The 18,083-nt window shown below is 40.3% G+C and overlaps 1 protein-coding gene across 1 annotated transcript in view; it reads left to right on the top strand.

Moving 5' to 3' along the window:
• Positions 1-17,405, top strand: part of rapgef2b (Rap guanine nucleotide exchange factor 2b) — a 127,360-nt gene extending 109,955 nt beyond the window's left edge. The window contains exons 15-29 of the mRNA XM_047353149.1: positions 1,319-1,427; positions 1,567-1,843; positions 2,054-2,211; positions 4,571-4,811; positions 5,151-5,534; positions 5,627-5,838; positions 6,489-6,612; positions 7,064-7,087; positions 8,171-8,394; positions 9,899-10,066; positions 10,429-10,578; positions 11,689-11,890; positions 11,982-12,478; positions 13,419-13,829; positions 15,059-17,405. Of these exons, the coding sequence (XP_047209105.1) occupies positions 1,319-1,427; positions 1,567-1,843; positions 2,054-2,211; positions 4,571-4,811; positions 5,151-5,534; positions 5,627-5,838; positions 6,489-6,612; positions 7,064-7,087; positions 8,171-8,394; positions 9,899-10,066; positions 10,429-10,578; positions 11,689-11,890; positions 11,982-12,478; positions 13,419-13,786 (3,138 nt within the window). The 3' untranslated portion in view covers positions 13,787-13,829; positions 15,059-17,405. The remainder of the gene's footprint in view (positions 1-1,318; positions 1,428-1,566; positions 1,844-2,053; positions 2,212-4,570; positions 4,812-5,150; positions 5,535-5,626; positions 5,839-6,488; positions 6,613-7,063; positions 7,088-8,170; positions 8,395-9,898; positions 10,067-10,428; positions 10,579-11,688; positions 11,891-11,981; positions 12,479-13,418; positions 13,830-15,058) is intronic.
• The last annotated feature ends 678 nt before the right edge of the window (positions 17,406-18,083 follow it).

Below are 18,083 nucleotides of genomic sequence, written 5' to 3'. Positions count from 1 at the left end.
TATCCCTCCGGCATTCTCAAAAGCTCTCTTTTACTTTCTCTTCACAACTGTGAAGAAAAATCTGTCCAGTCAGCCCCCCAGACCAGCAGTCAAAATAATCTTTTTTTCCAGTTAAAGCTCAATTTTGTTGTGAAATTGGTTTTGCATTATGACCTAACTAGCATTAAAAGGGTTCCTATTGAGAAGTCTTAAATTGAACTTTCCAGTAGCTGCAGGCACCACACAGGGTGCCTGCAGCTACTGGAACTTGACTTCCCAGCTAGTTTCACACTCTGCAGGCCTCTCAGCTGTAAGCAAAGTCTCTTAATCCTTCAAACCATCTCATGAGTGTCTGGATGTGAGTTAAGCACTCTTGTCACCAAACAGCCTCTGCAGCTTTTTCTTCCAAAAGGAAGCAGAGAAGCTTGACTTATTTATTTATTTTTTTTTTTTTGGACCAGTCACACCTACCATGTTTTACTGGCATCACCCTGATTCAGGGTGATTTACAGCTTTAGTGTCAGAGAACCATCAGGTCTTGACAAGAAAGAGATCTGGGCTCTGTAGGTTGGTGCCTTTAGACCTCAGACCAGCTGCGTGCACCGAACATTACTGTTACTTCTCACCTTCCTGGGTGTCTATAAGGTTTAGATCTAGTGACTGAGGTGGCCGTTGAATATGGTTGAATTTGTGTCTAATGAGCCATTTCCATTTTGATTAGGCCAAGGTTTTTAGATCACAGTCCTGCGGAAAGATTCAGTGATGAATCATTTTCAGTTCTCTGGCAGAGCCCATAAGATTTTTGTTGAAATGTCCTGGTATTTCTAAGATTTCTATGATGCCATGCACTCTAACGAGGTTCCCAGAGCCTTTGAAACAAAGGCAGGCCCACAGCATCACAGATTCTCCTCCATACATAACAGTGGGCATCAGGTGCTTTTCCAAATATGGATTATTTGCTTCTCCGCGTACGGTTTGTTGACCAACATCTCAATTTTAGTCTCATCTGACAAAAGTACATAGTTCCAGTTAAAGTGCAAGTAGTATTTAGCAATTTCAAAGCATTTATGTTTGGACAGAAAAGGGCTTAGGGTGTTTGCATGTTAACCATTGTTCTGAATTTGCCACTCTCACTAAAAGCAAGTCACATGACACATAACTGGAGAAAAGCTGGATCTTAGTCAAATAAATTTCATGTTGAAAAGATTTGACTGATAGTTTTAGGTCCTGGGTTGGTAAAAAGGCAGATGCATTATTTCATAACTTTATTTTGTGGTGAAATAATTGCTTTTACTAAGTATGTTAAGGTTCTAATTTACTGGTCCTCTTCTTTCTGCAGATCCTGGAGGTAAATGGGCAGAATTTTGAGACTGTCCAGTTCAGTAAAGCCAACGAGATTTTAAAGAACAACACCCACTTATCCATAACTGTGAAAACAAATCTTTTAGGTAATATTTTTATGTCTTCTGTCAATAATTAATGTTGGCTGTAAATAAAATTAACCAGAGTAAAACATGGATTCTTTTCAGCTCTTCTACTTGAACAAAGACTGTAGCTCATCTGTGTACCTTATTACTTTCCATTCAGTGTTTAAGGAGCTCCTAACACGCCCAGAACATGACCATGACTTGGACGGAGACGAGGAACATGACAGGAAGAACGGGGCACCTCACCTACCAAAGATTGGGGACATTAAAAAGGCCAGCCGGTACTCCATACCGGACCTGGCGGTGGATGTGGAGCAGGTTATGGGCCTGGAAAAAGCCAGCAAAAAGGCCAAGAGCAACACAGTCGGAGGGCGCAACAAACTGAAAAAAATCTTTGACAAGACACTCACCAGCATCCTGCCCCCCAAACCATACAAGTAAGAAGATCAATTCAACAGATCTCTGTCTGCAGTTACATCAGATCTAGATTTTTAGCCCCAAAAATGCTTTTATTTTCTCCGAAATACATGAAACAGATCATCAAGTCTGCTATTTTTTATCTCTTCCCAAATGTCGCCCTCTGCTTGTCGTTGACGGAAATGCTTTACTACCCCCTTCCCCGCATTCCTCTTTTCTTGTTTCCATAGCGACGTTTGTGTAGGCCAATCACAGGATGACAGCATAGTGGGCATGAAGCCGTCCAAACAGATCCCACCAGCTCTGCCGGTCAGTGGAAACCTGTCGTCGTCGAACCCAGACCTCCTGCAGTCTCACCACCGTATCCTCGACTTCAACAACCAGCCTGGTGTGTGTTCAGACGTTGTGGGACTCAGTATGAGACTTTAACTCAGTGGCAGCAGTGTGTGTATTTATGCATCATTTAAATACTTCCAAGGTGTAGCATGTGCACCATGAATTAAAACTACATTTGTGAGGGCATCAAGATGAGCAGGGGGGAAGCATTCCAAACAGAAATGCTTGCGTTGCACACAATATTATGATGGAGATATTATGTGTAAAAGAGTTACATTTTTTATATTTTTAATATTAAAGTGACCTCAGACACCCAACGACAGTATACATACAGTATAAATACACATCCTTTTTTTAATAATCTTTTAAGTCTTAACAGGGGAAAAAATGCAGTACATAGTAACTTCATTCCATCATTTGTTTTATCCTTTCAGTACAAGTTATCCTGAGTGAGTACTTCCTCTCCTCATCTCTTTTTGTCACATTCAATCATCTCTCAGCAGCTATAGTTTTGTAAGCAGATTTGCTAAATCAGATGCACAACTTTCTGGGGGTAAGTGGGTGATTTAAAAGGTCTTGTAGGGTTCGACTCTGATTCAAAATAATTAAGTTTTGAAACATGGGTTTCATCATAATGACGGTGGTGGGTTTTAAAGTGCCTGTGACATCAAATTTTAACGATAAATCCAATAATAATACAACATGTGTTGTGAATTGGTGCTATATAAATAAAACTGAATTGAATTGAATAACATTTATGGAAAGGAAACATTGATTACATATTTTCAAAAGTAAATTCATACCACTCAGATGTGTTGTTGAGATGTATGGTCATAAATTCCACCAAAAAGGCATTTAAAGACGTCACTGGGGAACCCCCGTAAACTGACTGCTGCTACAATGGCAGCAACACAGACAGCAGCGAAGAATCTTGATATTTCTTTAGATATATTTCAGTCACTGTCAGAGAGACACACAGCAGAGTCAGGAGAAGAAAGTCAGCTTTCATCAGATGGCAGAGCACAAGTGTTGCAGCGTGCAGATGGACGGCCATCTAATTCCACGGCCGGGTCAATATGCATGAATCATACACAACATCCGGATTTTCAAAATAATTCACTAAGGACAGACTAGATCTCGCTATATTAATAAATACACACATAAATTTATATGTACATGTGTATATATTAGCAGTTGTTTACATTAGATCAATAAGTTGGTTACTGGGTTAACTAAGGTATTATAAACCAAGCAATTAAACATTAAATGCAACAAATTATGCAACAATATAGCTTCGCTGCACTCAGTGAACAAAACACAAGAAAAGTTTAAATGGTTTAACATCCACAAAATGAGTTGTTTTGGACTTGCTACCACATTTATCGCTGGCTTTTATTGAGCAATCTGCGTATGGTTCTTGGAGCCACTACGGGCTTCGCATCGGACCGGACCGGAGCAGATATAGTGTGAATCCAGGGTTACAGTAAATATGGCACTGAGCGAAACAACCAGCTGAGCAGAACGGAGCAGCAGGAGCAGATGCAAGGGATGATTCACCATCTGAACACACTACTGTGTGTGTTATTGTTTTTAGTTTATTTCAGAATCTTTAGAGAAACATTTATTTAAATGCATCGTATTCATGTGCAATTTATCTTATTTTATTTATAATCATAATTTCTGATTATTATTTCATAAAAATAATAATTTCTGATTTATAATTCGTAACTTTCTAAATGAACTTCTGTGACAAGGAAGTGTTCTTAACTGCTGAGCCTTGATCCGTTCACATCAGATGCTCTGAACAGCGTGGCTTCAACATTCTCCTTTGTCTGTCAGATGTCCTGACCTCTGACATCATTTCTCTGGTGACTTCAGAGGTTTGTTGTTCGAAGCAGTTTGCTGAGAAGTCCTCCAATCACAGCCCATCTGTCCTTCATCAGTTTTCCAGCTCTGATCCTCTTCGCTTCAGGAAAACAGTGCAGACTAACGGCTGCTGTGGCAGCAATACTACGACTGTTTCACCATATTACCGCTGTTTTTACGCAACTTGGCTTTTATCTGAACTGTTTATCATTGACGCTCAAACAATGAATGACCAGAGACTTCCTCTTTGATGCCATTTCTGGGCAACTTTGAAATATGCTTATTTTGTGTCACAATTTTCTTTTATCACGTCTTTAATCCTATTATGTCAATTACTGCCCAATTCCTTCAATATTAAGATGTTTTCTTTCAATTTCTCCTGTCAGTGGGAAAAGCGTGTCACAGGCATTTTATATCTTAGGGTTGTTTCATTTTGATTGAATGCTACTTTCTAAGCCTTTAGGAAAGCCAATTATCACTGGTTTTCTTTCTTTAGCTAGAATAATTTAGATTTTTGCCTATAAGCATTAATTTTGTCTCCCCAGATATGTCAGACCAAGTGTTACGAGTCTTCAAGGCAGACCAGCAGTCTCGTTATATCATGATTGGGAAGGACACGACAGCTAAAGACGTGGTGGCCCAGGCTATTAGGGAGTTTGCCCTGACTGCAGCGCCAGAGGCTTATTCGCTATGTGAAGTGTCTGTCACACCTGAGGGCGTCATTAAACAGAGGCGGTTACCAGATCAGCTTTCCAAACTAGCTGACAGGATTCAGCTAAGTGGCAGGTAAGGATGTTGTAAATTTGAAGGGCAAAGGACAAACTCGGACAAACTGAATGTTCATGTTTTTACCTCATCGGGCCTAGATCACATTTCAACTACACTTCAACCCAAGACCTAAAGGAATAGTTAAAAAAGAAACACATGTTATATATTTTTTCTTTAACATCTACAACTTCTGGACATTGAGAGAGAAGCTCTTCCAAATTCCACAGATTATTGCTCGCAATTAGTTCTTTGTTACGTTAGCACTCAATAATTTAAATGTGGGTCGTAACTGAGGCAAAATATCTAAAAAGAGGTAAATTCTTACAATGTCAAACATAAATTCTCTTCTGCCATTAGATACTACCTGAAGAGCAATATGGAGACAGAAACATTATGCTCTGATGAAGATGCCCAGGACCTCCTTCGAGAAGGCCAGATCTCTCTGTTACAGCTCAGCACGGTGGAGGTGGCCACCCAGCTCTCCATGAGAGCCTTCGAACTTTTCTGTGCCATCGAGCCCACTGAATACATCGACGACCTGTTCAAGCTGCGATCAAAGACCGGTTCCTTCAGCCTCAAGCGCTTTGAGGAGTCCATCAACCATGAGACCTTCTGGGTGGCAACGGAGGTGGTACGGGAACCAAACCAGCTTAAGCGCATGAAGATCATCAAGCACTTCATCAAGATTGCTCTACATTGTCGAGAGTGCAAGAACTTCAACTCCATGTTTGCCATCATCAGGTTAGATATAGAAAACTTATGTATAAATATTTAGTTTATTGTTTACTGTATTGTATTTCCTCTCTTCTGTCTACTTGTGGTTCTCCCTGCAGTGGTCTGAACTTAGCTCCAGTCTCCAGACTCAGGGGAACCTGGGAAAAATTACCGAGCAAATACGAGAAACTGTTTGGAGATTTGCAGGATCTCTTCGACCCCTCTAGAAATATGGCCAAGTACAGAAACGTTCTCAACAATCAAAACCTTCAGCCTCCAATCATCCCACTGTTCCCAGTTATCAAGAAGGACCTCACCTTCCTACATGAAGGTATGTGACAGCACATGGGTTTTATATTACAACCTATTTTTATTGATAGCAGTTCTGATCCAGGTTTGGGCCAGCTGACTGTTGTAAAATAGGACCTGCTAATCTACTAATATTCCCTCACAGGAATATAAGTGGATTATAGAAAAATACTTCTATTGTTCCGTTGTCAAAACGTGGTAAGACCCACTTTTTCTGGGTACGAAAATACCAAAACTGCAATGTGATGGTAAAGTGCAAAAGGATCAGCACTCAATCTTATTTTAATGTGTGGCTATAATTCCCAGAAATGTCTCAGAAATCAATTCTAAGCAGGGAGAAAACAGATTTTTAAAATTGAAGATCCCTACATTGGAATAAAAGCAGCAGATGTTGTGACATTTGACAGCTTTAAGTAAAAGTTACAATTCAGCTTCCTGTAACAAGTCTATTCTTTTTTTATTTAAGCTCAAACACTCACACTTTTTTATCATTTTTTTTCTTTTAAATATATTTTATTGACTTGATATCTGTTTGGTTATCTGTTTTTAGTTGCATTGTTTTTGGTTTTTTTTTTTTTAGGTTTCCATACACCCGGACCTGCTGTCCACAGTCAATTTTTTTACGTATAATTCTTCAGGAACTGAAATGTTTTTTATGTTCTAAATTTACAGGCAATGACTCCAAGGTGGACGGCCTGGTGAACTTTGAGAAGCTTAGGATGATTGCCAAAGAAATCCGCCATGTCGGCCGCATGGCGTCCGTCAATATGGACCCAGCCCTCATGTTCCGCACCAGGTAAGGAACTGTGTCAAAGAAAGTCACGGTAGGAGCATTAATGAAGCACTCACCACCCATTTAGGACCAGTCTGGTCTCCACTGACTAACCAGCTCTATGGGGTCATTCGGTCCACTTAGATTTAGTCAAGTTTCTGCATCACGCTTGTCCTTCAGGCAGCTGTTCTTTGTGGCAACTGTTTTCCGGAGCAACTGTTTCGTTAAACACGATGTTAGCGTTAAGAAGTGTTCAGAGCTTCCGTGAAAGCAAGCCTTTGTTTAATGATGTCTTCTTAGTGAAGTGTCGCTACTCGATATCCTTTCTGCTGACTTTCATGTGGGTGTGGTGTAATTGCTTCTCTTTGGTGATCTTGGTGGTCTTTCCTGTCCTAAGCTTTGTCTCCTCTCTTTCTCTTTGCTCATAAACTCTTTGCCGCCCACGCTTCTCTGTTTGTGGCACCCCACCCTCTAGGAAGAAGAAATGGAGAAGTTTAGGGTAAGTATGGCGACCAAATCTTTACCCTTCCCTCCACCGTGGCTTGTCCATCGGCCAACTTTTGTTCTGCTTTGCTTCTTTTCTAAAGTCGTGTTTTTTATTAACCAACTTGAATTCCTCCAACTAATTCTGCTTGACACTAACCTCAGGATACTGAATGTACTGACTGTAACAAAGGTCACATTTGCTAAGTAAAGGTCACACTGGTCACTGCTGTGCTTACATTAGCAAATGTCATCTTCAGTCTCATGTTGCTTTTCAACAAACTGCATGCAGCCTCAGTTTTAGGGTTTTACATCTCTTTTAGTTTTATCTCCGCATTTCCATCAGCAAATATTTATTCAAATTTCTTTTCATTCTTTACATTCTTGTGGTCAGATCATACATTATAATGCTCTCAGAACATTTAATGGGAAACACATTGCAGCACATTTCAGTCTTTCATAATTATGTCTTTTAAAATACATTTTAAATATCATAATTATGAGCTTGTTTTTCGCTATGATAAAATCTTCTGAAAGGAAACAGGCTTCTGGAAGAAATTAAATGTTGACCATGTAATTATTTAGAATAGTTTTTATGTAACTTGTTGCATTCTGTTCACTGACAGGAGTGAATGTGGCTTTATGTTGAAACCACAAGCAGATGTCAGGTTGCTTTTTTGTTTTAGACCACGAAGAAAACCTTTTACTACGATTACTACAAACTCTGCCTCAAGCCACAGAAATGTAAACTAAGACTTTGCTACAGCAGTCGCTCTTTTTACTCCTCTGTTGTTTGACTCCAGCTGTCGGCCCTTGCACCCCCCCCCCCCCCCCCCCCCCCCAGTGCCTGGAATGACAGGAATGTTTTCAAATTGAGAGAAAAACCTAAAGCTGCTTTCTGCATGTCTCAGTTTAAACACCATGCTCCTTGTGTAACCCTCTAGAGTTTAACAGTCTTAACCCCCAAAAATGACTAATTTGCTCTTTAAGGCAGTTTATTGATCATTTCTGTACCTTTTTTTATTTGTTTGTCTGTACCCCAAATATCCCTTTTGCTTACTGTTTGTTGTTCTGTGTACACTCATGCGTACCTGACCAGGTCTTTAAGTCAGGGCAGCGCTAATGCAGCTGTGCTCGACGTCAGCCAGACAGGTGGGCACAAGAAGCGAGTTCGACGCAGCTCCTTCCTGAACGCCAAAAAGCTTTACGAGGACGCCCAGATGGCCAGAAAGGTCAAACAGTACTTATCCAACCTAAGTCTGGAAACGAATGAGGAGAGCCTTCAGACATTTTCCATACAGTGTGAACCCTCAATTAGCACATGTAAGTATAACACATACTCTCATTTTAGCTGTGACATTAAATCATTGCCTATGTTGAAACATGCTCTGGTGTTATACTTGTAAATTTAAAGAGCATATACAATCATATTTGCTATTTTTTCCTTTAAGTTGTGTTCAGGCTGGTAGCTCATGATAGTTGTGAATTTATTGTCATTAACAATAAAATATGTGAAGGAGAAATAAAAAAGAGAGACTGCCAAGAACGCACCCAAAATCTGCAGAACAGAGATGGCTGGAGCTTGGAACACAAAGCTTTGCCATCATTGCATAGCACAAAGTTTCCAGCTCGACTATGAGTTTGTAAAATGAAGATTTATATGTCAATGTATCTGGTAAGGTGGAGGATATCAGGAGAAATTTCCGGGAACACTAGCTCAGAAACATAACAAACCAACACGCTGTGGAGGGACCTAAAAGCTACTACCGATTGGATGGTTTAGTGAGGTCCTCGGATCGGCCCCGCCGGAGTCGGTCACGGCCCTGGCGGAGCGCCGAGAAGACGATCAAACTTGACTATCTAGAGGAAGTAAAAGTCGTAACAAGGTTACTCTGGTGAACACCAAGCAGATGGAGCTTATAACACAGTAGCAAATTACCGATTGTGACAAAAAGTTTATTCAAAACACAAAACCTCTGGCTGAACATGTTGTCACTTCTGCTGCAGTTCTGACCAGCAAGTTCCACCCAACATCTGTCACCAAAAAACATACTTTGTACTAGCAAGTCATGAAGACGTTGTGGAAGACTGACTTTTCTCGACATAATTAGCTGTGTTTATTGGTGAGGGTTTAACTGCACTACAGTAATGTATCTGTCAACACGTTCTGAAGAAACCATCTGTCACAGCACTCAAACCTGGGCCTACAGGTGTGTTTGACCCTGAAAGTCACTTCAAGCCAATGCCACACCTTTGTGGATTAAGGTTGAGATACTGCTAAAATCAAGTAGCAGCTACAGTCAAGTCCCGTGACCTTCATTTGGCTCAAACACAGAGGAAAAACTTATAGCTCAATTCAATTATTCTGGCTACATATGTCAGGGGTCTCAAGGTCCACATACCCGTGTATGTTATTCTCATCCTGTTTTTGTGAGAGGTGTTGCATAAAGGCAATTTCTTTCATCAGAAATTGCTTTTAAGATAATTTATTTGCTTTGAAAAATAATAGAAAGGCTGATGATTATATATTTACGTTTCATACTTTCAATATTTCAAGTCTTAGTGGCTCTAAAATCTAATATTTTCCATTTAAAAACTGAAACAAATCTAGATGATTTACTGCACAGACGGATGCTCAAAAATAAAAACAAAGTTGAGGATGAAGTTCATTTTCTCAATTTGACATGACAACTCACTTGCTGGTAATGAAGTGAAAAGAGGCCTCTTGTGTCAACATCCCCACCGGTTGTTTTATTGAACCCATTTCAAACAGAATTATTTGTTTTTGAGATATAAAAGTAATCTCATGCTTTTACATGCAATTCAGTACCCAAGAATGCTGGTGGGAAACGACCAGACACTTCTCCGGTCGTGTCCAGAGCAGCCACGCAGCAACGGGGCCAGTTGGCCAAAGGGAACCAGGCCCTGCAAGTTCCCTCTGTGGCCCTCTACCCATCCCGGAAAAGAGTGCCAGTCAAGGATCTGCCACCCTTTGGTAAGAAAATTATAATAGAAAACACTTTTTAAGGTGTAGAATTTTGTTTAAATGAACTGCTTTATTCAGAGCTGCAGTATGGATTGTCTACAAATACATTAACAATATTTAATAAGGATAGTGTTTTTTGGTTAATTGGAAAAAACTGAATTTCCTTGAACTTTTCATGCTACGCTGCAGTTTTGTTGTCCTTCATTAAGCCATCTGCAAATGGCAGCAGGACTTTCTTCTCTGTAACTATGCTGCCATCTAGAGGCTGTCTACCAACGAGCAAATAGCAGAAAATCCAAGACAACTGACCCCTCGAGAAATGGCAGTGTTCCTCATGCTAATTATGCTTGTTTTATTGGAAATGTCTACAGGCACCAGCTCGCCCCAGTCTCTGAAGAAGATCCTGTCTCTGTCTGAAGAGGGGAACGAAAGGCACCGCAGGCAGCCAGAGGACGCCATGTCCAACGCCTCCTCCCAACTCTCCTCTCCTCCCACCTCCCCTCAGAGCTCGCCCAAGAAGGGTAAGCCAATAATAACCCCCCACCCCCCCACCCCCTCCTTTGAGCTGGGTGCTGCTCATACCACCTGGTGGCTGTCAACTATATTGATTTATTGTTCTCATTTTTCCTTAAGTCATAGCCGTGAATTGATTCCAAAATAAACCTTTTTTGTCATTTCTGATTCTAATATAGTGTTTTACGATAACTAAAAAATAACAAAAGAAAACTTCAATTTTTTATATGTAGGAAACTTACATTTTCTTTTTATTTCTCTACATTATTTTTTAGTTCAGCCAGTTTTAGTTTAGGGTTTTTAAAACCCAGAATATTGTAGAAAAATACAATCTTTATCAAAATTTAATAGATAAACCTGTTAAAATGTTGCTTGTCAATATGGAAATGAATTATTGACAGAGGGCACATCTTTGAGAAGGATTACTACTGCAAAAGAGTAGCATAAAGTTATTTTTGCATGCAACATTTTCTAATTTTGAAACTAACGTTAATGATAAAAACTTGTTCATTGTTCAAGTAGAGATGAACCAAACACATTTTTTGGGTTGATTCCTGATCGATTTTGTAAAGCTCTGACCTGGCTTTTGCTTCTAGTTCTACCCATCTTTCAGAACTATAAATAGGAACAAAATGCATTTTTTTTTTTCCACATCATACATTGGACTAACTGTCTTACGAATAAAATGTTTGTAGCAAACTAAAATAGCGATTTCTCAAAAACAGCCCAGGAGTACAGAGCTGCGTCTCTCTGCATCACTGAAATCTATAAATCCAGTAAAATCCTTCAGATCATGGGACAAAGTTTTATACCCAGATGAAACCAAACTGAAAAAAATGTATTTTGCAAGATTTTAGCCAACTTGCTTTTTTTTATATATCATATCACAAATTTTTTTTTTTCAGAAGATCCATTAAATATATAAAACAAGTTAAAAACAAATGAATTTTAACAGTGTTCACCCCCGTGCTTTGTTTGTTTGGTCACCAATGCACCACCCTCATCAACTCATTCAGACATTTACATATGTAGGGTAAATGTCTTAAACCTCTGTCTGTATGTGAATGAGATTTAAATAACCTTCATCTAAGCCTGCCCTGCGTTGTTTTTACGTCCAGGCTACGGCAGGATGGGTGACGCCTACTCGGACTCGGGTCACAGTGAGATCTCGTCTCGCTCCAGCCTCGTCAGTAACTCGTCTTTTGACATGGCCCAAGAAGAGCGGCGACTGCGTCACTCTGGAGGAGTTGGAGAATCTCACATTGGGGGACCTCGGATGGAAAGGAGAGCCACCACCGACCCTGACCAGTACAGCCTGGGGTAGGATGACTGAACATTTTGTTTGAAAGATGTGGAGAGGTGGACGTAAATCCATTAATAGTTTCTTTTCTTTTTTACATTTTTATCTCAGGTTGTATTCCTCAATGCAGGACTGTCGGGGTATTTACTCCGGCTGCCCCACAGTCCTCTCCTCGCCCAGCTCAGAAGAACTGACTCAGGATCAGGGCGATCGCGTCTCTCTCGATGCTGCAGACAGCGGCCGCGGCTCCTGGACTTCCTGCTCCTCTGGTTCCCATGACAACATCCAGACTATGCAGCAGGGACGAAGCTGGGAGATTGGCATTGGAGGGCTGTCTTCAGCATCAGAGGCCTTATTAGGGGGTCCTGCGGCACTGTGGGCAGCACAGGCCAGGGGAAGCTGGGCATCGGCCTGCTCCTCTTCATCCTCAGCTGCATACTGGGGAGAAGAATCAGAGGGAGACACTGGAACGATTAAGAGGAGAGGAGGAAAGGACGTAAATGCTGACCCAGAGACAAGTAGCATCACATCCACCGGGTCAGAGGAGGCCAAGCTGCTCGGTCGGCCATCTCCATCCCCCATCACAGCTGGGGGTAAAGGCATTATTTGTGAGTCTTGTCCTGTCAATCAATCAAACTTTATTTATAAAACACTTTTCATACAATCAGATGTAATACAAAGTGCTTTACAGAGGTTTAAAACATTACAACAGACATGGAACCATGACACTACAAAGTGATCAAAATGACAAACTCAAGTAAACAGACAGAAAATTCAAATACAATGATGAGAAAACAATGAATTAAAAGTGAGAGAAATCAAGCTAAAGGATGAGGAACTGTCTAGTGGACTTTAGAACTGTCAGGTCTGCAGATCTGGTTTGAGTATCATGAAAATCAGAACAGGAAACAACAAATGCAGCAGTAAACATAAAGCACAAGTCAGATACCAGGAAAATGTTCCTATTTACCAAGGGAAGAGACTGGAGATCGTTACACAAGTCAGGCTTATTGATTACCATGTGCATGGGAGAGCAGTCTACAGCCGTCAGACATGTATCCAAGAGTCGGGCCAAAACGGCCCTCACTAGACCAACAAAGAAACATCCCTTTATAACAGGTTCAAGATAGCAACTCAAGCCCTGATACAGTGGCATGCTAATCTGGGACTCTTCATCCCTAGAACCCTCCTTGGGTCAATCTGAACCTTCTGTAGATCCGTTGCTCTAAGCCCCGATTATAAGTTAGGCCACAGATGAGGCCCACCTTCACAGCCTGCATGTTTGTGCATAAGTCATTCTGTCTGTTATGAATCTCCGAGTTTTATGTTTTGAACCGGGTTTCTGACATAATGATATTCTAATTGATGGAGCTGCGCCTGTTGGAGTATCCCTTCCACAAAGTGAAGCATTTGCAAAATGCCTTGAAATGCAAATATGTGTTCATTGTGTTCTGTTTTATTGTAGTAGTATGTGTTGAATGTGTTTCTCACAAATACACCAGCAGCTGGTGCTTAGAGGTATCATTATGGTCTCTTTTGTTTGCTCAGCTCGAAAGGAGGGCCGTTATCGTGAGCCCCCCCCGACCCCTCCTGGCTACACAGCGCTGACTATTTCTGACCTTGCCGAGGGACAGCACCCACCACCGCCTGCCCCCACATCGACAGCAACCCACTCGAGTCGCCGACCGCCGGACTATACCACGGCTCTCCAGCGGTCACGGATGGTCACCCAGTCGCCCGACTCCCACCAGGCCCATCAGGCCGCCAAGCATCGAGGGGGCAGCCTCCGCCGCACCCGCTCCCCTGCAGATGAGCAAGAGCCCGAGGATGAAGAGGAGGGTGAGTCCTTGTCTCCAAAACTAGTCGCTCTGAGGAAACCATTGGCACAGCATACACCTGGGACTCCCAGATCGTGACAGTGTGTGGGGTTAACAGGCAGGGCCGCTCCGCATCAGGCAGGTAACAAGTTTATTTTCAGTGAACCTGCATGTGAACAAAAATAAACACCAGGACTGCAACTGATCACACAGTGTCCCCCAGCACCAGCAGAATCTGTCCCACTGCAAACATGTCATCATGCATGATTCCTACTGACTGCCTTAGTTTCTCACTGCTTCCCGGACTCGACACCCTGCTCTCCTCTCTCTCTTCTCACACACCAGAACAACAGTCTGTCAGCAGTCACCGTTCTTTTCATTTTTGCAAACAACTTCAGAAACCTGCACCTCCTTTCTCCTGTGTCACCCTGCACATGACTTCTTTACAATACATGTATTTTTTTAATAATTCGGTATTGTAAATGTGGATCATTTAGATTAATGTTGAGCTGATGGAAAGAGAGAAGAAGGAAGTTTAAACAGTAAAATTATTTTAGAAAAGCTACCATGTATCTTTCTGCTTCTACTTGCTAGCAGTGTTAGAAACATCTGGAACAATAAAAAATATGCCACTTTAGTTTTAAATTATTTCATTTTCTACTACTAAAGAGAGACCAAAACCTTCAGCAGCTCCAGCGATGAAACTGAGGATGTTTCCACATTACCATTTTATAAGGCATGTAACCATCCATTGAATAAAAACACAGTTTCACATTTGAGTTTTAACAATAGTTAGAGTTACGACTCATTATGTATAACTTTTAAAGCTTGTAGCTTAGCCAAAAATGGCATTTAATAAAGAGAAGTCATGAAGAACTGCTGAGGTCATAAAAACACCAGGAGACACTAGGACGCCACCTGCAGGAATAGGAATAATAATAATAACAGGAAGAAGTTATTTTGGCTAGATTTAAAAGTCTGGCAAAGACATTTTAAAACGACCTATAGAAAAACATTGAGGTGACATGTTCATGTGCACTGCATACTGGTAGTATGTTCACGATTAAAGTGGATTATTTTCACACAAGATTATATTAAGCATTACTTTTTGTTTTTCCTTTAAAAGCACAAAAAAGTGCTGCGGGGATGATTACTGTTTACATGTCACAAGTGGGAATATTAAGTCACGTACGGGATGTTCACTGTGGAATATCTGAACAAAGAATCAGGGAATGTGGGAGTGAGAGGAATAAATAGGAATTTAGCCTAACTGTTGCTGCCCTCCTGAACTCTATAGGCTGATTTTAAACTTTAAAAATCCTTCTGCATTTAATGTACTTCCTGTGTCTCTCTTTATCTTTCTCTCCACAGAGGACGAACAGGTGTCGGCAGTCTGAGGGCAACAATGGACATCGTTTTGTAGTAAGCCCCCCTCGGGGTTTTGGGTGGGCTGGATTAAAGAGACAGAGCTACAGACTCGTCAGCAGTTACGTATGTGCCTGCCTCCCCCAGTCGGCTCTCCCTCTCAATCGGTGAATTCTTCGTTCCTCGTCTCCCTACCCTGCCTTAAAGCATCATGGGGGGTTTGATGACCCTGCATGCAAAAAATACTGTGAAGAATAGACGGAGAGAAGGTCAAAGACAATGACGAAATACCTGGCACTTTGGACAAATAAAATGCATTTTTTAAAAAGACTACAGAAGCATAAACTGAGAGACAAAGCCCCAAACCCACCTGTTAACGCAGCAGAATCCTGACGTGTTGAGCTTCATCCGCACTTTCTTGTTTTCTTCTTTCAAAAAGAAAACCTGAACAATTAAGAACAACGAAACAAGACTATTATTAAAGACGGAGAGAAACAGCAGTTGGCTTCATCATCTTCAACTTCCCTCTAGATTTCTTCCCATTTATTTTTTGTTTTTTTATTATTTTCTTTCGTTGTCTTTAAATAATTGCACTCTCGGGGCTGAAAACAGAAAGCAGGTCAGCCCAACATTTCTCTGCCTGGACTGAAACAGCACTTCTGTTGTTGAGTGTTCGAACTTTAAATCCAGTATTATCTTAGTTCATGTGTGAATGCTCATCACTTGTTGGTTTAAATAAAAATAAAAAAAAAGCTAGGCGGAGAGCTCAGTTTAAATAACCATCATGCAGTATGCTGACATGCAACACATTTTATGAACCAGTACAAACAGAAATATAGTTTAAGTCTAATTCTTGCACTTTGAGCACAATCCTAGATATTTGGCTTGACTACCAGGGTATGAGCAAACCGTTTATGTCTGAGCTGGTCTTTTCTCTGTTGTCACAACAGGGAGGAGACGAGCTCAGACGTTTGGGAGATGATAAAAAGCACACTCACTGAAAATCATGTATGATTCTGTCATCGTCTCCCTAAAGCTACAGTAAAGCCAGGACTTTATGACTCAAACAGGAACTCCTTCACATTTTTTTTCTGTTTTGGTAATGAGAGACCCCAGAAAATCAAGAGGTGGCGAACATTTCAGAAGGCATTATTGTGTAAATTAAAAGTCCATTTAACCATATTTATTTCTTTCAAAATAAAAGCATCCACTGATTCAGATTTGGCTGTTTCCCGACCTGAACATGCATCCCGTGAATGTCTAAGCGCCTTATGATGCCATGGTTGCAAACATGTCTTTACACGGTCATTCACATGCAAATCAAACTGTTCTGAGATGAAATGCCTTATTTATGATGCTTTCTAGGCTTTTTTTTTTTTTTTTTAAAGATTATAACCAGGCTGTAAGAGTTGAGGTTTAGTGGTGTTTTTAGTTTGTTTTTTTTTGGTTGGTTTGTGGAAATCAAAAGGTGGCTTCAGCCGACTGTGTGTTACAGTGTAGTAACTGATGTCTACACTCAGATAGCCTGTTTCCATCTCTGCCGATGTGCTACTACATTCAGCCTCAGAAGTACTTCCTGTCTGTTACAAACATCAGTCTGCGTATATCACAGCTTTTCACTGTATCTTGACGTCAGTGGAGATACGGATTTTTTTTGTTTTTGTTTTTGACTCCGGTGGAGAAGGTGAAATGTGAAGAATAATGATCTTTTTTTTTCTTCTTTCAAATCTGTCAATCACCACATCTGAAATAATGTTATTGTGAAAAGAAAATGAACGTTTTGTTTCCTTGTATCACAGCATCACACTGATCACATTGATCAGCCCTGGAAGCAACAGATTGAGTGAAAACATGAAAGACTGCAGTGTTTTCCACTGTGTTCTGTGACTACAACACTAAATCATTTTTTGGGTTCCTTTTTTTGTTTTTTTTTTTGTAATGGCTGCAGATTTGTAATACAGTTGTGACATGCATCATTTACTTTTATTCAGCTCTGAAGATAATGTGCATATTAGCGGGTCGAGTCGTAATTTGAAAACAAAAAGTTGCACAAAAATGTACAAGCATAAAGATAAGTGTAGTAGGTAGAACTGCTACTCCGTTCGGTGTGTGATGTCAGTGAGATGTGTACATTTAGCTGGTGACGACCTTCTTTTCTTCATTCTTTCTTGTACTACTTTAACCTGTATGTCTTTTAAAAAGACAATTGGTGGAGTATGTATCAGTTGTTTTTGTATTTTTAATACAATAATTGTAAATATTGGTTATATTTTTGTTCAAATGTAAAATGTTTATGCCTCAACATCCAGTTTATATGAAGCTGGGAATCAATAAATATTGCATAAAGACCCAGGTTTAGAATCACTTATTCTTTTCTTTTACACTTTTACATCCTCTTCAAGGTTTCCACCTGATAAAATGTTACATTTCTAATCTATCTGATCACATTGTGTCAAAACTAATAAAACAGCCTTCATTTACTTGGCATGTGTTGTTTTGTCATCTTGGGCTTTAAGGCGTCCCAAATCTCATTTTTAGTTTGGCTTTTTTTTTTTTTTTTTATTAGTTTATTAATAAAACTGAGTAGCTGCGGACCATTACAGTACTGCGTTTATTACTTCTGGGCTGTTTTTTAGACTTACATGTGACTTTCCTTCCCTCTTAAAAGAACCTTTCACTTGTTTTGTCTTTTTAACCACCTTTTCAGATGTACCTTTTAAGCAATTAACTGAAATTATTTGCAATAAAACATAGTTGATAAGATACTTTCACACACTGAAAAGACACATTAAATGAGATCAGACTTGCTTTTGGTCAGTTAAGATGAACAAAACTGTTGTTTATTTGCTAAATGCCAAAAGATTTTTTGAGAATTTTTTAAACTCTGATCAAAGTAATGAGTTTACGGTTCCTTAGTATTTGATAAAATTGCGTGTTAAACTATGACATGGGCCAATCATATGGACCATTCTGAAGACCCATTTGCACCCAAGTTTTAACTTCCAGGCTATTGTGTTGCTTCAATGTTTCT

This window comes from Girardinichthys multiradiatus, chromosome 23 (assembly GCF_021462225.1).
Source record: "Girardinichthys multiradiatus isolate DD_20200921_A chromosome 23, DD_fGirMul_XY1, whole genome shotgun sequence".
In the NCBI taxonomy this organism is placed as follows: domain Eukaryota; kingdom Metazoa; phylum Chordata; class Actinopteri; order Cyprinodontiformes; family Goodeidae; genus Girardinichthys; species Girardinichthys multiradiatus.
Note: the sequence above shows the minus strand (reverse complement) of the source record. Positions and strands in the feature narration are given on the sequence as shown.